General features: G+C 43.5%; 1 protein-coding gene across 4 annotated transcripts in view; it reads right to left on the bottom strand.

Annotated features, from left to right (window-relative positions):
• The window catches only part of LOC146186209 (uncharacterized), a 157,636-nt gene extending 134,397 nt beyond the window's left edge, over positions 1-23,239 (bottom strand). For 3 of the 4 annotated variants that reach the window (XR_014708096.1, XR_014708095.1, XM_084607097.1), the window contains exons 1-4: positions 23,014-23,237; positions 18,540-18,682; positions 16,312-16,971; positions 7,824-8,018 (exon numbers count right to left, since the gene is read on the bottom strand). Coding sequence is in view for 2 of the 4 variants with exons in the window: in XM_084607097.1 (XP_084463223.1) it covers positions 7,824-8,018; positions 16,312-16,971; positions 18,540-18,682; positions 23,014-23,066 (1,051 nt within the window). In the remaining 2 variants the exon portion in view is untranslated. Of the gene's footprint in view, positions 1-7,823; positions 8,019-16,311; positions 16,972-18,539; positions 18,683-23,013 lie in introns of all 4 variants that reach the window. The other variant, XM_084607098.1, reaches the window with a different exon arrangement.
• Between the last annotated feature and the right edge of the window lie 160 nt (positions 23,240-23,399).

Below are 23,399 nucleotides of genomic sequence, written 5' to 3'. Positions count from 1 at the left end.
TGCCCTATCAAGTCCTGGAGCATCAATGGACAAGAAGTGGAAGCTGTGACAGATTTTCTCTTCTTGGGCTCCAAGATTACCTCGGAAGGAGACTGCAGCCATGAAATTAGAAGACGCCTGCTTCTGGGAAAGAGAGCAATGGTTAGCCTTGACCGCCTAGTAAAGAGCAGAGACATTAGTCTGCCAACCAAGATCCGTATAACTCGTGCTATGGTCTTTCCAGTTGTGATGTATGGATGCGAGAGTTGGACTGTGAAAAAGGCTGACCACCAAAGAATTGACGCGTTTGAATTGTGGTGCTGGCGAAGACTCTTGAGAGTTCCTTGGACTGCCAGAAGATCAAATCAGTCGATATTGTCGACCATAAACCCTGACTGCTCATTGGAGGGTCAAATTCTAAAGTTAAAACTCAGCTACTTTGGTCATCTGATGAGAAGAGAGGAGTCGCTGGAGAAAGATTTGATGTTGGGAAAGGTTGACGGTCGCCGGAGAAGGGGTAGGCAGCGAACGCGATGGTTAGGTGGCATCCTCGAGGCACTGCAGATGAAGTTATGTGATGTTAGGAAGATAGTGAGAGACCGGAAAGCGTGGCGTGAAATGGTCCATAGGGTCACGAAGAGTCGGACACGACTTAACGACTGAACTGAACTGAACTGAAGGCTTAGTGAGGTTAGGAGGCCGAATGAGGCACATACTGTACTGAAGGATGGGCATGTACTGTGTTATCGAGGTTTACCAGAGAGGCGACAACATGGAGTAGGTTTCCTTGTCAATAAGTATATAGCGGGTAATATAGATGAATTCTACAGTATTAATGAGAGGGTTGCAGGCATTGTAATTAGGCTGAATAAGCGGTATAAACTGAAGGTTGTACAGGCCTATGCACCTACATGTACTTATGATGACCAGGCAGTTGAAAGCTTCTATGAAGATGTAGAATCGGCAATGCGAAAAGTAAAGACGCAGTATACTGTACTAATGGGCGACTTCAATGCCAAGGTAGGGAAAAAACAGGCAGGAGACAAGGCATTAGGTGACTATGGCATTGGTTCTAGGAATAGCAGGGGGGAGTTACTAGTAGAGTTTGCAGAGCACAATAACTTACGAATCATGAATACCTTCTTCAGCAAACGGAAGAACCGGAAATGGACATGGAAAAGTCCTAACGGAGAAACTAAAAATGAAATCGACTTCATAATGTGTTCAACCCCCGCCATTGTGCAGGATGTAGAGGTAATCGGGAAAGTGCGATGCAGTGACCACAGGATGGTGAGGTCCCGAATTAGCCTAAATCTGAAGAAGGAACGCAACAGATTGGTAAGAAAGAAACGCATCAACGAATTAGCGGTGAGGGGGAGGGCAGAAGAGTTCAGGATCTCGCTACAGAATAGGTACTCAGCTCTAACTGAGGATGGCGACATTACCCTAGAGGCAAGGAACAATAATTTCAGGGATATCATTACTGAGTGCGTGGTAGAAGTAGGCGGTAGGATAGTTAGAGAGGATACCGGTAAGCTGTCTAAGGAGACGAAAGGTTTGATTAAGAAACGCCAGAGTATGAAAGCTTCCAATCCAACAGACCAGATCGAATTGGCCGAGATATCAAAGCTAATCAATAAGCGCAAGGTGGCCGATATAAGGAAGTATAACATGGAGAAAATTGAGCATGCTGTAAAGAACGGGGGAAGCCTTAAAGCGGTAAAGAAGAAATTGGGCATAGGCAAAAACCAGATGTATGCGATAAGGGACAAGGCGGGCAATGTCATCACTAATATGGACAAGATAGTCAAAGTAGCCGAGGAGTTCTATACAGATCTCTACAGTAGCCAAAGTAGTCAGGACCGTAATGAGATTGGCAGTAGGGAAAAACAGTCAGACGTTCCACCAGTGACGAAGGACGAGGTCAAGAAAGCACTAGAAACTATAAAAAGAGGGAAATCAGCTGGAGAGGATCAAATAACTACAGATTTGCTGAAGGACGGGGGGGATATCGTGCTAGAAAAACTGGCCACCTTGTATACGCAGTGCCTGGTGTCATCGACGGTACCGGAACCATGGAAGAATGCAAACATTATCCTCATTCACAAGAAAGGGGACTCTAAGGACCTTAAAAATTACAGACCAATCAGCTTACTGTCTGTTACGTATAAGGTATTTACTAAGGTAATCGCTAATAGAATCAGGACAACCTTAGACTGCAATCAAGCAAAGGATCAAGCAGGGTTTCGGAAACGGTACTCTACTGTCGATCACATCCATACCGTCAATCAGGTGATAGAAAAATGCTCGGAATATAACCAGCCCTTATACATAGCATTCATTGATTACGAAAAAGCATTTGACTCAGTTGAAACATCGGCGGTGATGCAGGAATTGCGAAATCAGGGGGTAGACGAGCCGTACGTGAAAGTGCTGGATATATAGTGGCTGCACAGCAACCATAGTTCTGCATAAAGAAAGTAACAAAATTCCCATAAAGAAAGGTGTTAGGCAAGGAGACACAATCTCCCCAGTACTATTCACAGCTTGTTTAGAGGAAGTATTCAGGGACTTGGAATGGGAGCAGTTAGGGATAAGGGTAGATGGAGAATACCTCAGTAATCTGCGATTTGCTGATGACATTGCCTTGCTAAGCAACTCGAGGGATGAACTGCAAATAATGATTGATGACCTAGACAGAAAAAGTAGAAAGGTAGGCTTGAAAATCAATATGCAGAAGACTAAGGTAATGTTCAACAGCCTCGGGAAGGAACAGCAGTTTACATTAGGTAGCAAAATACTGGAAGTAGTAGGCGAATATGTCTACTTAGGACAGGTAGTAACCGCAGATCCGGACCATGAAAAGGAAATAACAAGAAGAATAAGATTGGGATGGAGCTCATTTGGCAAGCACTCGCAGATTATGACTAGCAGCTTACCGGCATCGCTCAAGAGGAAAGTATACAACAGTTGCATCTTGCGTGTACTCACCTATGGGGTTGAAACGTGGAGGCTAACCAAGAGAGTTCTACTTAAGTTGAGGACAACCCAGAGGACTATGGAACGAAAAATGGAAGGGGTAACACTAAGAGATAGGAAGCGTGCACAGTGGGTCCGAAAAAGTAACTCAAGTTACTGACATTCTAGTGGAAACTAAGAAGAAATGGGTATGGGCAGGACATGTGCGAAGAAAGGATAACCGATGGTCGCTTAGGGTAACAAACTGGATTCCAAGAGAAGGAAAGCATAGCAGGGGGCGGCAGAAAGTTAGGTGGGCAAATGAGATTAAGAAGTTCGCAGGGGTCAAGTGGATGCAACTAGCACAGAACCAGGTTAAGTGGAGAAATATGGGAGAGGCCTTCGCCCTGCAGTGGGTATAATCAGGCTGATGATGATGATGAGAAGTCTTGCCCAGCAGAGCTATTAAGGTGAAAGCCTTTAATGGCGCATACTTAAGGCCATGACCCTGTCTGTTCGGCCACGAGAAGTGTCACACTTCTTTGCAAGATTCCGCAGGATACTGCAAGATACTGCGAGATTGTGACATCATCGGCCATGACCCCTGGGATCGTGAAACACACATCATGTCTCCTCATCTACCGTGAGGAAGGTAGTAAAAAATAAATACATAAATCCTGTCTCCACTGGGAATCAAACCTCCATCCCTTGGATCCCCAGCCGAATGCTTTAACCTTCTGCGCCACGCCTGGGATCGTGAAACCCCCATCATAATTCTCCTTGTCTACCCACATCAGAATTCTCCTTGTCTACCGTGAGGATGATAGTAGCGATGACAATGCCGCTGCAATTAGTGATAATGGCATTGATGACATTAGGAATAATAATGACAGTGAATTTTGGTTTGACAACGATAAGGAGAGTGAACGTGATGCACCGTGTGCAGCAGCAACGCTTAGGTTTTCGCACTTCTGCAGTATAGATACCGCAGTGCTCTTCTTTTGCGACTCCAACATGCTGCCACAACTTAGGCAATAATACAAGTGCAGCTTTCAGGCGGCAAGCGATCCTCTACACAAATTCGGAAAATGTCGCAGCAGGGTGGAACCTTGACGTGTCAGAAAAGTGCATGATCATAACAGGAATTTGTGCAGGATTAAGGTCTTTGAATGACTCAGCCTTCTGAAGCACATATCGGTGAGCTATGGCCGCAATGCGATTTAGTGTCGACCTATATTCACGATCAAGATTTCTTTTGTTAATAAGGTTTTGCGAGTTAGGGGGCCAACTTATAATCAGCAATATACAGTACTACCCTTTGGCATACGGCCATAGATTGCAGGAGTTCTGCCATAATTTGAAGTTCTCACAACGCATACTATGGGCTAGAGCGAAAACTTGAGGTCTAATCTGTGCTAAATCTAGATTAACCCACTACAGGAATGCATGCATGTTGTTCGAAGTTCAGATGGCAGGAAGGAGGAGCACGAAACCTTTGTGCCCAGCCACAATGGTGCTATAGTAAGACGACAGACTACTGTGCCGGAGTATCCGGGTTCGATCCCGACCGCCTGCACCTGCGTTTCAATAGAGGCTAAACGAAGTGGCGTCCGTGTGCCGTGCGATGTCAGTGCACGATAAACATCCCCAGGTGGTCGAAATTGCGGCACCCCTTTCTCTCTTTATGCTTTCACTCCTACCTTCTTCCCTTCCCTTATAGCACGGTTCAGGTGTCCACAGAGCAAGTGTGACAGATACTGCACCTTTCCTTTCCTGTGAACCAATTATTATTATTATTATTATTATTATTATTATTATTATTATTATTATTATTATTATTATTATTATTATTATTATTACTATTATTATTATTATTATTATTATTATTATTATTATTATTATTATTATTATTCAAATTTTTGCACATTATTTACATTACGCAACCTGAAAACAGCTGCTTGGCAGCACTGATGACATAGCACGAGCCACACTGAGTCCTTGCCAAGTGGTCGACATCTCAGCGCAGGCACTTATTTTTCATTTCGCTTACTACGCAACTGAGTCACGTGTTTCAGGTGAGCTAGGTCTCGCAGATGCAAGCAACCAGGATACTATCGTGTTGTCACAGGAAGACTTAGAGACACTTTATGGTCGCTACAAGCCGATTAGACAATCGCACACCAAGAAAACAAATGCGGCTACTGTGAGCGTGTATGAGTGTGGACAAAAATATGCACAACGGAGACTACAAGTGTCGCCAAACACATCATAGAGGACAACCTGCAGATTCAAAAGCCATAAAAAGCAATGTTTTCAAGAAGTCCTTTCTGGTAATGTCAGAATAATATCTAGCATACAGAAAAAATTAAATTAGGAAAGTTTAATTTATTTAATTAAATTTCAAATTATTCAATTCATAATATAATAATAATTGGTTCCCAGGAAAGAAAAGGCGCAGTATCTGTCAGACTTGTACTGTGGATACCTGAACCACACAGTAGAGGAAGGGAGGAAGGTGGGAGTTAAAGAGGAAAGAGAGAAAGAGGTAGTGGAGAACTACGGAGTAATTCCGACCATGGACGCCTCTCCGTTTTGCCTACGCAGCACATCAAAAAAGTCTGATATTTTAAATTTCCAAATATTTGAAAATTACTGAATAGGCCGCAGTTTCACCACACTGTGGATTTCGCCGCAATGCTTGGTTGTGTGGACTTTGCGTTGTGCGTGCTCTAAACACAAAAAGGCCATTTTGTTAAGGGGCACCTTCCCGACAGCGTGCGCAATACAAAGCCCTTAACAAAATCAAGACAAAACATCGTTGTCACTTAGGTTTCTACACAAATGCAAAAAACCATCGTGCAGGTGTTCATTGGATAAAATTTCTGCGATGAAAATGGCAAACCAGTTTAATCAGGCCCATTCGATAATCCGAGCTTTCAGCAAATTCGGACGTTTTTTCTGGTCCCTTAAAGATTGAATTAAAGAGACTTTACTGTATTCAACAGGGATATGACAGCTCCACCTGGTTTCATGCAGGCCCTTCCAGTACGAAAAAATGGGATCCTGTATATAATTTAAAATGAATTTTTCAATAGGGTACATTCTTCTGTGCAATTTTAGATTAATTCCAGTTTAATGTGCAATTCTAGTTTTATGTCCCAATTTTTTTTCCCCTGATCAGGCCTTCAATATTCGAAGGCATTTTTTTCCCATATTCCTGTTCAATTCATATTAGAAAATTTCAATGTTCGCAGACCCCTAATATGAAGTTATCTTTTTTGTGGTAACTTTCTAGTAATGTCTGCTTAGGAATTGAATGCGCAAGCATTATCGGGTCCTCCCATTTGCATCACGCATTCGCAAGGTCCACTTTTATCCAGCTTGAACCAACAACCCTTTGTGACCTGTGGATACGGCTTGTCTTGCAATGCAAAGGCCCTGGGTCTGATTCTATCCCACCCAAATTATAGCAATTTTCTTCTGAGCTCAATTACTTACCTCTGATTACAGGAACTTCCCTGAGAAATCTGGCACCAATCCAAATATTTTTTAACTATTTCTGAATTTGTATTACCCAGTTAAGAGCCATTTCCTCATACTAGTGTGGACATGTGGACATACAGATAGATGGTGGGACAAAGAAAGGTGAAAGTGTAGCCGTTAAATGCACTACTGAATTACCAATCTAGACGAGATAAGGTAAGATTAGGCTAAAACAGGTGAGCTTCAGTAGAGTTATGCAAGGCAAAGATAAAGGTATAATATTTTACTCGACCAGACTGCATACAGTCCTGAAACATTTGCTCCCCATAGAGAGAATCTAATTGCAATGATCTAGGTTGTGCTAAGAAAGTAATTTGTACTTAAAGAATACTGCAGCAAATACACCAGCCAGAATCAAATATTGCAACATGTTAGTACCACCGCCATGAGAGGTGTCAAACCAGAAATAACCAAGGAATAGCCAGTGAACTATTAAAACATGAAGCGTCAGATCTTTAACCATATAGGAATTCAGATATGTCCCGCTCAAAGAAGGTAACGCTTCATTACTCTCAATTTTTTGCACAAAACAATTCTTGTACTCGCAGAAACAAGTCACTTCAGGCCACATTGCAGACACTTTCAAAGAACCAAAGCAGCATTACAAAGGATCTTCTTTGTGGCAAGTAGTAGAGGTGACAGAAGGTGTCAACCCAAAGAATTATACTGCACACATGTAATAAACCCCCTTTTTATCCAAGAAAAACTGACCACATTTGGGGGGAGGTCATCACGCAGGAGATCTTTTTTTTTGTGACCTGTCCGTCCTTCCACCTATCAGTCATCAATGAAAGCATGTGGGCAGCCACGACCATTACGCCTGGTTTTAGCACCTCCCCCCCCCCCCCCCCCCCTCTTGCTACTGGACTGCTGGACCGCTGATGTGTGCTGTGGACTGAGACAGCGCGAAACAGTGAGACGCATGGACACAAACACTTTTTTTCAAATTCTCAGCAGCAAAAGTGCGGGGTGGGTTCACTACGTGAGTAATAAGTCTTGTGTTTATGACACTTTCGAGTCTCCATAACTGTGCACAGTATGCAACATGGGGCATGGTGTATTAAGAGATTTTCGATTCTCATAGTTGTTGCCTTGGAGTGTACAAGCAAGAGGCTACAAGAGGCAAGAAATAAAATGTAAACGGGGCATCAGTGGAAAATGTAAATGGGGCAGCAAAAATAAAGTCAGTGGAAAACAGGCTTCACGGGCCTTAGCAGTTCGCCTGGATGTATCTTACTTTTCAAGCCTTTTGTTTACAAAGTGTGTCAACAGCCTCAGTGTAACAGAAATGATCAAGCAAATGCGCTTGACCGCAATACGACTCGAAGATAACTTTGGCTCACCGTTTATCTCCCTCATCGCTTTGATGAAATCCTGGGGATCCTTGAAACTGGCAAAGCCATAGCCCTTGCTCTTGTTGGAGCGCTTGTCCCTAATCACTTTGGCCTTGAGGAAGGACGGGAACTTGCCAAAGACCCTAATCAAGACCTCGTCCGTAACGTCATTTCCCAAGTCCCCGCAGAAGATCCGGAAGTCATCTGCATGTGGTTATGGCAGAGAAACACAACAAACAGTAAATTGTCAGTAAGATTTCAAGTGCGTCTTTCCTTTCCTGTCAACCAATTATTATTATTATTATTATCATTATTGTTACTTCAAGAGAGCTTTTCAACCAACCGCAGACACATACATACAACAAGAGAGGCAAGAAATTCAGTAAGCAGCCCTAGTCCCTTACTTCAAGTACAACAGGAGCCGAATTACGGGCCGCCCTACAATTGAGAGCGCTCTAAAACGCCCGCTCCTATTGGTCGCGGTCGCCATCTTGAAAAGTTGCGTCACAGGATGCTGCGATTGCGTCGCAGCATCCTGTGAACAGAAGACGTTGCGCACCTAATTATGATCGTGGTTTTAGACTATTTTTGTAGAGCACGATGAGGCGGTCTAAAACGTTTTAGAGCGAAAATGCCGCCACCGTCTGCGGTGGAGTGGTGGCTGCAGCACTGAAGTGGCAATGCCGGCACGAGCAACTATGAAGGGCGGTGTGTGAGAATGCGTTCTACTTGATCAGCGAGTTGTTCCGACGCCTATTTCGACTTGAAAATGCAAAAGCGGAATGATGGTGCGACAAATGCACTGATGAACTGTGATGAAGCTCGCAGTCGACCACTCTGTCGGTGCAGCTGTGTCATACGTGCTCTGATCTTTTTTTGCCTCCGGAGGATTTCAGGATTTCAAGTCTCCGCAGGTAGTCGGCCTCTTATAAACGACGGTGAGCAAGTGCGTGCGTCAAATGGCTGAACTCAACTGCTGCAAAGTTGGCGCTGAGGGGTGGTTGGGCTCCGTAGTGCACCCAAAGCAAGAGGCGGAGGCGACATACAGTACAAAACGAATGAAAACAAGCGAGGTTGGTAGTATACGCTCAACCGCGTTGCTTTTCCCCGGGCTCGTTCTAACTGAAGCATTTGTGTGTGAGACTTTCGTGCGAACATAAAAGTTTATTTTGCCCAACGAAGCATGCTCTGCGGTCAATCTTCCTTTTGTTTCTGTTTCTTAAAGAAAAATAAACAAAGCCCCGATTCCACTGCTTTCGATATGATTTCTCTGCACATTTAGGACCATCATACAGTACCTTGACTTCAGACGATGCGCAAAAGACGGTACTAGCCATGGAATCAGCTGTTTTACCGAAGGGCTCCATTTGTACGATTTGTCTAACTCTGCCAGCACGCTCTCACGGCAACAAAAGTTACCCACGAGAGCGTTTAATTGCAAAACTGTGGCTGCTTCTTGATTTTCTTAATGGTTTTGAACTTGAAATGTGGCTTCTTGAAAAAATAAAGCTTTAGTTAATTTATTCACGCGCTATATCAATAAAAAAGTTAGCAAACAGCTTCTTGACGTGCGAATAAGCCTCTTGCCATGAAAATAAGCGGCCCGGGCGGCACCCTGGCGATCATTGGTTGATTCCGATTCTCGTCACGCGCTGACGTCTTGCCGAGGCATCGTGATGTCATCATTTTGACGTCACGCGAGTCCCGTAATTTGGCCCCAGAACTACTACTGTGCATCCAGAAATGGCTATAGAAAAAGTTACCCTTGAGGTAATGATGTGAGCTTCAGCAACAGATCATGAAGTTCATGTGTCCAGGAGCATCCATTCAAGATTTTTTTTTTTCACTGCACGTATTTTCCGCAACACAGTTTCAAAGGACGTTCTTAAATGCAGCGGTGCTTCAGTGACCCAAGTCTTCGTATCTGAAGCTTCCGCCCCCAGCAGTCCCACATGTAGCATGAGGTTGAAATAACAATGATAATTTATTCATATGATTTGCAGAGATCCCATCAGCAACTTCTTACATGGTGCAGATGGCACTGCCAAATCAAATGTTGCAAAGTTCATTTCACCTAACGTAAGAACACTGATGGCTTCAAGGGGTCACTACACCTTTGGAATCGGACACTCTGAATTCACTGGTCCTAAACTTTTTCTTGATCGCAAGCAATACAGAGAACTTCACAGAAAAGCTCCATAATAGCTTGTATGAAAACAATAAACCAAAGAGATCTGATACTATGGCTTATTTGAAAAATTGATCACAAATATGCAAAAGTCCCTATACAAAATCTGGCTGTTCGTGGTACAATTACAAAAGGTTTGGTCTAGTTTACAGGGTTTTATTGCGATAGCAATACTGCACCGGTTTCAGCAGGAGGAGGAGGAGAAGAAGAAATGGAAGAGGAAGAGGAGGACTGAACTCGGTAACTGGCAGCTCATGCTTTCACTCCACATTCGGTTCAGCAGCATTGAACCCTTCTCATTTATATGTGGGCTGGTAGCTTAAGCTCTCGCATCACACTCTTAAAAAGAGGATGAGCTTAAAGTATCCCCAATAATGTAGCAGCTTACACTGATAGGGCGTGATAGCGGAATAATGTAGCAGGCAAAAGAAGCTTCCGCCGTTGCTATCGCGATTCAACTATGGTTAACCAGCGTTAAACCACAAATAATTTTTTTTAACGTCTCAAAGTGCCTCAGGCTATGAGAGACATCATATTGGAGGGCTCCAAAAATTTCAATCACCTGGGGTTCTTTGAGCTTAACTTGGGCACTTTTTCTATCTCCTGAGATTTTACTAAAATTTTCACTGCATGTACTCTACAGTTTTCACATTCTTCGTGCTAGATTTCGCAGCAAGGAGGTATTTCGTTGCAGTGCACATGTTTTTCAGCACCTACAATTTCATGGCTTCAATTGGAGAAATTTCTGTGGGCAACCTCACGTGCCTGACATCACTGGATACACGGCCGTCCATATTTGTTCTACATTTTCTGAAAAACAAATTTCGAGTTTGCTACGGGTCACTTTAGTTAAACAAATAATGACCCCGAGCTGTCACTTCATCAATTTAGCCCATCAAAGTGCACACAATAGAGGTTTTGGAGCAATAACTGATATCGGTGGATAGTCTGTACTGATACCATCATTTGGTCGAAACCCAGTTTTGGTTTCCCAGTTCTTGCTCTTCTGAAACACTTCTACTCGGTACTTTGAAAAACTTTTTATTTTGTACCAGAGAATGCGAATTCTAAGAAACGCAGTCTGATTACAAACTCAAAAAATTGAAAAAAATCCAGGAGTTGGCCGGTAACGTGCACTGACATCACCTATAGTACATGGACCCTCACTTTCCACCTCAATCGAAAAGAAGCCACTGCAGCTGGGATGGAACCCATGTCCTTAAACAAGAACGAAAGAGACCAAATTTTCAAAGTCCAAACATTTTCCTCATGGCTATAGTAGCTATGGTTGCGCTGGTTTCGGCCAATATACCAAACCATGTTGGTGACCATGATTCCCGCCAATTTTTATTTTTTCAGACAAAATAATTCCAAAGCTAAGATCAGTATTAACGAGATATAAGATTTGTACTTTCGGAATGTTTGGTCAAAATTCAGGTGCCTCTCGGGCAATTTGGAGGAGTTCACAAGTATGAATCAGTGATTGAAATTTTGCCCAATAAATGTGGCGCACTGTCACAGCTAAATGTTTAGTGTCACTCCATTTTAAACATTTCGCCCGACTAACTGTAACAATATGATAGATGACATCACTCCATTTGACCAATCAGCATGGCATGTTCTACATGACGTGTTGTAACACCATTGACAATGCACCAAAAATGGGAAATGTGGGCGCAACGGTTGTCGCTAGCTCTAAGCTCAAACTCCGCACAGCTGGACCAAAAGGAATTGACTGTGCTGCATAATGAAAATTTAACGATAAGACGCTAAGGGCAACTTAAACTAACCATGCTAATACAAACTAAGTTAAGTCTAGTTGCAAACTGCGCCTCAATTTAAGTGATTTTGCACCATAATATCTGCAGAAGGTCACCTAAAACCATTTCATCCTTCAAGAGCCCTATTACCATATTTCATGCACACACTCTCTTTATTTCTATGGGCACTGCTATCCAAATGAATCAAACCAGATAATATTATAAAACAAAGCAAAAGAAAAGAAATAACCAGTTTGTCAAAAGCAGCAGCCACAATTGGATCATTTCTGACTGTCAGAAGAAGAGTACGCATAATACCACCATCAAGGCATCCACACAGAGCTCACTGATATACGACCTCAATGGCCTCTCAAGACCACGCTGTTATATAGTCGCCGACCGATATTTCGGACACCTAATTTTCTGGACCCGCCTGAAAATCCGGACCTTGCCATGGCACCGCCACGCACTCTATAGAGTCAATGTATAACACCGACCGAAATTTCGGACGTTTGAAATCCTTCTCGTTCGATTTTCCAGACTTTTTCTTTCGGTTCACGAATCAAGAGCTACTGAAAATGCGAACAACGCCGGTGCCATTTTGCTTTTCTGGCCACTGCCATTTTGGTTTTCTGCAATCTCGAACCGACGTGTCATATCGTCCGATCGGAACCTCGCATACCCGGTATAGCCTCAATAGCAGGCACCACTTGTGGCACCGTCCCACCAGTGCCAACTCTGCCGTACTGCCAAGGTGCTGCTGCCGTGCACAGTTGTCAGTCGCCGCGGTCGCCATTCACGTGTTGTGTGTTGTGCTGTTTACATCACCGCGTCAACTACCGGACACTCAAGCACCTCTTTCGGTCACACGTGCTTAGTCGCATGGTGTTATGCGTGGACAGCGACAAAACCTACAGTGTCGACTTGTATGCACTCGGCATGATTTCTGATGCATGGAAGGTGGTGACCGAGGAGACACTGCAGAATTGCTTCCACCACGCTAGTTTCGCGATCAGAGATGAAGTGGCGTTGTCATCCGATGATAGCGCCAGTGAATCCCATCAGCCGTCTTCGTCTGCTGACCTCATCGAGCACTTGCACGCGGCAGGAGCCGTTCCAATGAAAGTGACGTTGGAGCAGTTTGCAAACGCTGATAGTGAGATCGAACTGTGCTGAACTCACCGATGACGAAATTGTTCGCCAGGTGCTTGAAAGTGATGATTCAGGCTCCGACAGTGAGGAGCCAGAGGCTGTGCTGCCAACTAGCAGTGAACTAACCCAAGCTCTGATGGTGCTTTCGGCTGTGTACAGCGAGAATGTCACCCTTGCCGACGTGCAAGCCGACTTACTTGTACGGCAACATAGCGCCCCGCAGAGGCATACTGACCACTTTTTCAAGCCGCTCGCTTAATAAATTGACTTTCTTTGCGTGAATTCGTTTTTTCGGACTGCCTGATTCCCTGGACGCTATCTCGGCCCCTTGAGGGTCAGAAAAATTGGTCGGCGACTGTATACGATTTCACAGAGCGGTGAAGGGCGCTGCCATATTTGGGCACTGGGCTGCTCTTGTGGTAGAGGAAATAGCTGACGACTGCCCTCTTGACAGCCCAGTCTAAACGGCTTCCCCAAGGGTCGTGAAATGGTGTATACTTGAGGTCCCACAACCCTAAAGACCTCTGTCATGTTTTTGAAGTTGACCTTAAAACTAAATGTGCTCGAAGAAAGAAATGACTTTGTCCTAAAGTGCTTCTCATGTAATGATGTAAATAACAGAGAGCAAGACTTGAATTTGAAGTATTCTGGACATTAACGCACTTTACCATTTGCCAGCCAGCCATGTCATTTTGGCCCTCAACTAGTCGAACATACAGTTGTACCTGAACTTTGATACAGTGGGCTCGTATCAATTGAGCTTAAGAAATATCGCTACTTATCACAGTCACTTCATCTTTCTGTTACCTCTGTACCATGCACAAAACTGGGGGTCACTTTCAATCAGTGATATTTGCACTTAGCGTCACCTGCACTGTCACAGGGTATACTTTAGTGTTGCAACAGAATGGCTCTCACTCCAAATGCACATGAAGTGAAGAGTTGGCTTCCCTGTGCAGCAAGAATTTTTGTACAATGGTGACATAATTCAGATATGTGGTGGCAGCGTCTAGCTCGGGATGATCTGTGCTCGTTGACTGCGCATCGGCTTGCCATGCATTGTGCTACTGACACTGCACTAATCCACTTAGTCCTCGAGTTTCTTGGTCAGTAAAGTAGCAGTATCTAAGTGAAAAAAACTAAACAAAAAAATAAACAAAAATCTTGTCTCATCATCATTATACAATTGTGGTTATAATGTCCAAAATAACACTGAGTGATAACTAATGATTGAGAACCCCTTGTCATACAATGAGAAGGAAGCAACAGGACACCATAGGAGAATAATTAAATGCTGAGTGTATAAGAGAACCATCACCTCTCCATCCATTCAGTAATAGTCAATTTGCATACAAATATATAGTAGTTCCACTAAATATATCACAATCCATTTTCCAGAACACACAAAGGGCAAATTATCAAGCAATAGTAAAATAAACAAATGGGAAGGCAACCAAGGTACGAAAAAAAGAGAGAAGGTAAACATATACAAAAAAAAATGAAATTTTATCGCTGTCTTCAAACACGTCCATAGCTTTGATATATAGTACACTCTCCACCACCCCTTTCTCTTTTTCTGTTTTTTTTTTGTCCTTTTTTTTCTGCAACGCAGAATTTTTTCTGCGTTGCAGAATCTGTTTCTCTTCTGTTTTAAATTGGTTTGGTCTTGTGCTTTTGGCGGTGCGGGCTGGGAAAATTATCTTAATTTCTTTTTTAATTGCCTAAGCTAACATTAGTCCTTGACACCAGCGCACTGCCAAACCAAACGATGCCATCTTTCTTGTAGCAGGTTAGTATGGAAACTCTGTACACACCAAAAGGGTTTCAAATTGGGCTAGAGTTGGTGATTGACATGTTCAAACATAATTGCACTTTTGAAAAGCTTAGACATAGAAATTAAAAGGAGCCAACAGTCTACGAGTCCAAGGCAAACGGAGATTTTTTGAGGTTTTGTTGATGGTATTGACAAGAATTAGTCTTATGATGATTTTTAGGGATAAAGAATATTAAATGCAAAGTGGAAGGCGCGTTGGTTTTCCTTCCGCTTTGCATTTAATATTCTTTATCCCTAAAAATGATCATGAGACTAGTTCTTGTCAATACCAACAACAAAACATTAAAAAATCCCCACCGTTTGCCTTGGATATTGTAGACTGTTCGCTCCTTTAAATTCTATAGTAATGAGCCCCTCATTTCCCTTACAATTGTCTACTTAATAAACATAGAAAACGACACGAGACACTGGAGCGCACTGGAGCGTTGCGCTCCAGTGTCTCATGTCGTTTTCTATGTAAGTTTTTCAAAAGCGCAACGATGTTTGAAAATGTGCACATCTCTGTGGGATCAGAAGATGCTAGCCATGCAATTAATGCCAACTCCTGCATTTTGTGTTGATAGTGAAGGAAACATATACTACTGTAAATTACTGTGAAAGAGCATCAAGCTTTTTTTCCTGTGAAGATGATTAATGAGAAGATTAAATCCATGCACAGGGTGTTTCAGTCTTTCACATTTTCTGTCCCCATACAAGGGATTACTTGCAGCCCGCCACCAATGCGACACTTCACAAGGACTCCCTGGAAATGACACTACAATTGCCTGTCTGACAACCATGTATAACTCCAATTCACTGGAGGCAACGCTTACATTTTCCATAAAAAAGCTACATAGCTCTTAAGTTGCACACACTTACATGCATGCAAAAATACACACACAAAACTGGCAGCCTCTACAAGAAAAGAGAAATAAAAATAAATGGCTTTAATACTGTACATGCACGAGCAAAACCAAATAGAATGTATATGTGGTGAGTGAAATGCATTCTACACTTCAGAAGCATTGACGGGGCCAATAAGTGATTACACGAATTTCTACTCATAGTAAGGATAAGCACGATGACTCTCAAAAACTAACCAAATAGCAATGCCTCATCCACGCCAGCCAACACAATAGCATAACAAAAAAACAAAAGCATATATTAATACAACCTCCATTATAGAAAACCCCTACGAGCACTGCGAGGTGCCCAGAGTGACTTCTGAAAGCAACCATGCTGATGTTAAAACCTCACGTGCAAGGTTATGAACATTTGCTGAAGCTTGATTCTACAAGCTCATATGCAAACACTATTGTTACACATTGTGTCGACAAATTTTTCTCCTATGTTATAGCTCATAAAGAAATTAAATTGAAAGTCCGTAGTTTATGCCACGCTCCATTATGGGTTGCTGGGTAAATTGATAGCTGTCCTGAAAAAGTGGAAGCTTTTGCTGTAAAAACAAAAAGCTTTATGTCAACAAAGCAGAAATGTAACTGTTCAGAGGTCTGCGCTTGAAGCAGGTTCTAATCCGAGATGCCTATGCAGCATCTGCATCCACAACAAGAGAGTGCTACTCACCAGTATCCCACTCATTCAGCGAGCTGTCTTCCCAAGTCTGTTGACCAGCGGTTCGCAGCAGACGTTTCTCCTTCTTCCGCTTCTTCGCAGAACCTGCTTCATCGAACCCGGCTAGTGCCGATTTTTCAGCACTCTTCCCTTTCTCTGTTGAGCGGTCAGACGACTTGTGCTTGTCTGATGACTTGTGCGAGGACTGTTTGGCCGACTTGGTCTTGGTCTCTTTTAAGGTCTCCGCTTTGTTGCTGTCCAGCGCTGGCACTGCGGCTTGCATGGGGACCCCACCAGCAGGTGGCGCCCCAAAGGCTGGAGCCACGATGGGCATAGGAGCAGCACTCTTTTTGAGGGGTGGCGCCGAATAGACAGCCGGTGAAGCAACAATGACGTTGGGAACTGGTGCTGCTGGTGCTGCTGAGGGCACCGGCATGTGAGGCGTTGGCACAACCAGAGTTGGTGGCTCTGGAGGACCCGGCAGACTCGGTGCCGGCATCCTTGGAGCCGTCAAAAATGAAGGTGGGGGAGGTGGCGGCACAAGGGGTCCACTGACAAACGGTGGGGGTGGTGGACCCATGTGGGCACGCGGCGGCGGCGGTCGAAGGTGGCGCAACTGGTGGGGTATAAACTGCATGTGTGGCGCAGGTCCAGGGGGCGGCACCGGAGGACCTGGGAGAGAAAAAGACACCAAGCATCTGTCTTCCTGCTCTAATCAGATGTGGCCACGAAATAGTAACAGTGAGAAGCAAGCATGAATCGTGGTACTAGCAGTTTGCATCAATGTTTAGGTAACTTGACTGAGGTTTAAAGAGTTGCGATTGCTCGAATTTAGATTCCTATATTACTCAACCACATCATGCATTACACCAAGATTCCACTGAACACCATGTAAATAACAGAACCCCAAACCTCTCCTGAGAGCAATTTTGATAGTCTCAGGAATGGAGAGTCTCTCAACTGTGCAGTAAGGACTTCCACAGCTTTATCAGGTTCATTCCGAAAAACAAAGGTGTCACTGCATGCTGGAGGCTACTGCATGCTGGAGGCTACACCTGCTGTCCTGCTTTTGCATAAAAGTTTACATGATAACAGCGACTGCTTTCAGTGTGCAAAGCCCCATCATTTTTTTTTTTTTTTTTGAGAGTCTCTCAACTGTGCAGTAAAGACTTCCACAGCTTTATCAGGTTCATTCCGAAAAACAAAGGTGTCACTGCATGCTGGAGGCTACAACTGCTGTCCTGCTTTTGCATAAAAGTTTACATGATAACAGTGACTGCTTTCAGTGTACAAAGCCCCATCTTTTTTTTTTTTTGTAACAAACACACCAACAAAGGCACCACAATTAAGGCAACCAACACATGTTAAAGGGCAAAGTGTTGCGTAACAAAAAAGCAAACTGAGAAGAACCGGACTTCTCGGCCTGCCTAGCACAAAAAAATCACAGCCTCCCCTAGAGAAGAAAAAGTACCGGACTTCTCGGCCTGCCTAGCACAAAAAAATCACAGCCTCCCCTAGAGAAGAAAAAGTCTCCGAGGCCAACATGACTGGGCACTATGACCACAAATGGTGCAATCCCACTTCCCAGAATGTGAATGCAATGCCTTTCCCCACACCCTATGCTTTTCTTTCCTTTAGTGACTGTCAGCATTTTTGGGTAAGCCAGTTTCTTGAATTAAACCTGACAGATCTGGACACATTAAAAGAAAAAGTCAAGGGCAATTGCGAAGGGAGGATGAAAAGATATTTACCAAAATTACAAATGTCTACTAACAATTAGTATTTTATCAGTCTTTTCTGCAACAAAAACAGTTTTTAAGCAAGCTTCATTAAAGTAATCAAGATATCGATGATCAGAAATGATGCTCTGCCTCTTATCCCCGTACTACCCACAAGCTGAGAAGCAAGAATAAAACAAAGAAACCAGGTCGCAACAATGCCCCTTCGCACCCTACCCTGGTCACATCACTTGGGGGCCCTAAATAAAGGCGCACCCAGTTAGGCCAGCTGACATCAGTAGCCAACGGAAGCTAATGAAGAATAATGAGGTTTGCCCTAATTGGTTGCAAGCAGTCGTGAACGACAATTTTTTTAAATCCTCTGCAATTTATAGGATTCACACAGAGCTTTCAAATTTGACTGAAATACTCGAAAAGGATCTGCTATATCAAAATAGGGATACATACATCTGCTCGGGGTCCCCTTAACACACCTGCAAAAAGCACTATAATGATTCGCACCTGTCAATGGAGGCGGTGGCGGCGGTGGAGGTGCAAGTCTTGGCGGTCTGAGAGCAGGTCCCGGTGGCAACCTTGGCCCCGGTGGCGGACCTTCAGCACCGACAGGTTGCGCCGGCTCAGGCATGGATATCTCCTGCTCAAATCTGGAAGCAGCCAGGGGACAGAGTTTATATTATGACTGCCCAAACACTTGCATTATTAAACTTATAAGAGTTGGTTGCAGAGGGGTGCTTGTTACTATATACTACACTGCATGATGTCATGCCATGAGTAAATGAATGCCCCTAGCAATTACAAGAGAACAGGCGTCTGGCAAATCCCATTTTATTTTGAACCCGTGACATGCCTTTTCATTGCAACAATTATGAATTTTGAGCTACTGAGAGAGGGAACACCACCTAAGAATACTGCTTACTACATTGTCTGTGGAAACCTGAAAGGTGCTTTATGTTGACTGGATATAAGCCTTTCATAGTGGTTGAAAAAAAGAAAAGAGCTCTTTCCCGACCATGCCAAGCGACCACCATTACAAAGCCAATCTCAAATTGGCATCTGCACGTGAGGCCAGAAGAGTAGGTTATTGTATCCTCAGTCTGCCTATTTCAGAGTGACGGAGATTTTTTGTTTAACTGCTGGTGGAACAAGCAGAGGGTAGAAATCGAAACAGTCTCCTCCATGAGCGCAGCACATGCGCTAAAAAGATACATCTACCGATTCAACTCTGTCCACAGTTAGCTTTGCCGGTCTAGAGAGCAGTGTCTCTAAGGATGCTGTCTAATCCACAAACCTTTGTCCGAGGGGCAAAGGAGACAAGAGGATGCAGCCCAAAACACCGATGGCAGCGCCTCATTTAGTTCGCTAATTGGGGCCCATTTTACATAAATTAGCAGCCATTAAAAAGTAGGACATGGACATTACCAATTACCTCATTTGTAAGGTTTCCATATCAGTTTGGTAGGATCTGATATCACATACACTGCAAAAGGCTTGCTGGAATGTTTTCCCAATGGCATGCTAGGTATAAGGCCTGAAGTGATTGTTTTCTACCCATTGAACTGGAAGAACTTGAAAGACCGTTTTCAATACTATCTGCTATTGACCAAGCCAATTCATTAACGCTTCTTCCTCTTTATTATAGACATATCCCCACAAGTTTTGCTTAATTTATATATGAAAACACTGACTTTGCAAATAAAACAAGATAATGATATAGCTCATATTATTTAACAAACGCTAATATTGTTTAAAAGCAGGCTTGACTGGCTTCACTTTGATGCAGTACAGTGAATTAGCAACCTGCCAGCCCTTGGACTAACAACATTTATCAAAAATGATCAAAAGATGCCCATCTTAAACAGTTAAGAAGAGCTATGATTTTCAGGTACAATCGAGCCACCTTATAAAGAACTTGACGGTCATACGGATTCCATACGTTACAAGTGGACTTACTCTGTTCCACCTGAAAAACCCAAAGTTCAGCAAAGGCTGCGCTTATTTCTTTGATACATGGAGCTTGTGGACATCTGCATTTTTAAAGATGGCACTACCAAGCCGTCTCGTAAGCTGTACAGCATGGTCATATGCTACTGGCTCCGACACTTTCTGTGGACCAGACACTTTAAAAACATGACATCAGCAATAGAGGCATTCAGAGTACCAGTAATGTCTGATTCTCAGCAAAGCTGCCGCAGCCCATGTGCGCACAGCTGCTGTCTGTGTGGTGCCTCAGCACAGTGCAGAGATTCGACTGGGTGGACCAGCAAGCCATACCTCAGAACTTTTATTCAAACCTCAGATTGGTAACCACTTGATAACAGCCAGGCCGCAGCAGTTTCCCTCTCAACACCCTGCTTTTCTCGCGTGCACTTACAACTGTCTTGCTTCCAGTGCCTTGCACAACCAGGGTACAGGCACACGCCAATAGACTCTGCATCCTATTGGGGTATGCTCCACTGGTAGTTAGATAAAGTTTTAATTCAGCCTTCTTTATGATTTTACAAGCAGGGGAGGCGAGAGGGGTAACACAATAGTGCCAAACCCTATATAAAATAAGTGGGCTCGACTGCATTTCCAGGTACTAAGAGTGCTGAAATTTATAACATTTAATACTTCTGCACACACACACAACATGGAGAACTAAACCATTCAACATCTCTTCATTAATCTTTAAAAAGTATTTCAATTAAGGCATGCATTTTCTTTACGACCCAAAATTTAAAAAAAAAAAACAGCATTGTTCACTCTAAAACCTTTCGGAAGATATGCCTGCACAAGACATAACTTATACTAGTCATCCCCTGTGCCTTTTATTGTTAATGCTTGGGTATCACACCAGTATTTGTACCATCTTTCTTGAAAAAAAAAAGGAATAGCTCAAAATATAAAGGCACAGCAACAAAAGGCAAGACAGATATTGATATTCAACTGAAGTTTCAGTGAAAACTCACCCAAAGTACATGGAAATCAAGAACGCACACTCAGGCACATGCAGCAGGGATTGGTTAAAAGTCCAAGTGTGATGCCTTAGTTTCATTCATGCACAGCTAAAAATGGCTGACTAACACAGCTGTGTCCCCTGTTCTAGCACTGCATGAAGCGTGGGTATCATATCTTCGTTCTAATAGACCTCAGTCACGTGTGCATAAATGCACTTTCATGATCTCCACAAAGTATGGGCGAGTGTGCAATGAAACTTCAGCTCAAAACCAGCACTTTGCCTGCTTTTCGTTCCTGTGTCTTCAACTTCTAGGTGTTCATTTTCAACCTAGTACAAAACCAACAATCTAGCTGCTAATTTTGCTAAACAAGTATTTGTTAATCTTCTACAAATAACCTTCTGCGGTGGTGCAGTGGTTACAGCGCTCGACTACTGTGCCCAAGGATGCAGGATCGAATCCCGGCTGCGGCAGCTGCTTTTCAATGGAGGCGAAAAGCAAGGCTCTCATGTGCTGTGCAATATGTCAGTACACGTCAACAAACCCCAGAAGGTCAAAATTTCCGGAGCCCTTAATTACGGCTTCTCTCATAGCCTGAGTCGCTTGGGAACGTTAACCCCCATAAACCAAACCATCTTCTACAAAAAAAGAAAGAGTTTCGTAAACCCTTACTTTTAGCATGTACAGGGTCGTCCACTTCTAGCTATAACACGGTCACTGCTTTCAAAGCAACATTGCGCCCGACGTAGGCATATATAGATGCAAAGCGATGCGAGCACAGAAGGACCCGGGCGTGTTGCTTCACATGGCCTGCCACTAAGCTATATTGCATGGCCGAGTCAGACGCAGTGACGCTTTGAAAGCAGTGACCGTGTTATAGCTAGAAGTGGACGAGGCTGTACATTGTTCATGCCGCCCCTGCAACATCTCACGTTACTACATATAGCAATACATGTAATAAAATAGAATTACTTGGTTGGTTTGTGGGGTTTAACGTCCCAAAGCGACTAAGGCTATCGCCGTAGTGGAGGACTCCGGAAATTTCGACCACCTGGGGTTCTTTAGCGTGCACTGACATCGCACAGCACACGGACGCCACTCCGTTTCGCCTCCATCGAAACGCAGCCGCCGAGGTCGGGTTCGAACCCGGGTACTCCGGTACAGTAGTGAATTACTTAAAGTGACCATACTCACTTAGGAAGACTAGGGAACTGAAGAGTTATGTTAATAGCAGTATTTTTGTGTACCACTTTTTACCTTGACGGAACCAGAATGCATAGCTGTGAGGCCACTTCACTTCTTTACACTTCTCAATGGGAAAAGAAAAGTTTGAATCAACACCATCGCTTTCCCACTTCCACCTCATCTTACTTCGCCGACAAGTGATACACAATTCGAAAAACTGAGCCCATGCCCTATCTATTTCAAAAAAGTTTATATGGTTCAATAAAGGTCTAAAATAAGAAATCACGATTTCAAATGTTTACTTTCGGGACCTTAAAAACACTACTGCAACGGCATACTGAAGCATTGCAGCGCTTTACTCAGGTGTGGCCATGTAAGCAAGTGCGCCAAACGCTAACAAGGGTACTCAGGTGGAGTCACGCTAGCTTCACAGAATGCAAGTTATGTCTGCATTACTTTTTGGAACCTCCTCAGGTGAAACGCTAATATCTCGCAAAGCGCGCGTCATTTATGTCGCTGTAAAGTTTAACAAACGCTGTAAGCGTCTGTCTTTCCTTTCCAGCGTAAACGCACGAAAATCCAAAGGTGAACAGGCCTGTTGCTAGTAATACTACACAGCCAACCTATATTGTACTCAGCATAAATGCAATAGTTTTGAAATCCCGCCCTGTATTGAAGCCTGAACCACTCTATTATCCGGACGGCATGGCGATGAAAACATGCCAGTAAAAAATCTGGCGAATATCCTGTCAGTTACACATAATGCTAAACAACGTTGGAAGCATTATAATTACTTCATAATGTTTACTTTTCCCACCGCGAGAAACGTTGACAATGTGCGAAGCTCCACTCACCGGCTCATCTCTTCTTCCATCTCCTTGCGTCTCTCTTCGCTGATTCCAGCCATGATTACAGTTAATAGCGCCTTTTAAAACTGATGTATTCGTAAATGAGGGAGGGAGATTTCCAGCAAACAGTGCAATTCTACAAGCACAACTACAATCACCAAGAACACGAACAACAGCACGACGAGCACAAACCGAGAGCAAGAAAGCAGACACTAGTGATGCGTTTAGCGATGCCGCGATGCGTCGGCGCTGAGGCTGAGCGAACACACATTTCGCCATTTTGATATGCTTTCATTAATTAATTTCTAAATAAAATATTTAAAATTTAATATTGTTATATTAGTTTTATAACTTTTATTTTGTCCTTCTCGTTTTTATGTTGAAACCGAACC

Source organism: Amblyomma maculatum, chromosome 6 (genome assembly GCF_055883805.1).
Source record: "Amblyomma maculatum isolate TAMU_Amacu chromosome 6, ASM5588380v1, whole genome shotgun sequence".
Taxonomy (NCBI): domain Eukaryota; kingdom Metazoa; phylum Arthropoda; class Arachnida; order Ixodida; family Ixodidae; genus Amblyomma; species Amblyomma maculatum.
The sequence above is the reverse complement of the archived record's forward strand: the minus strand, read 5'-3'. Positions and strand labels throughout refer to the sequence as shown.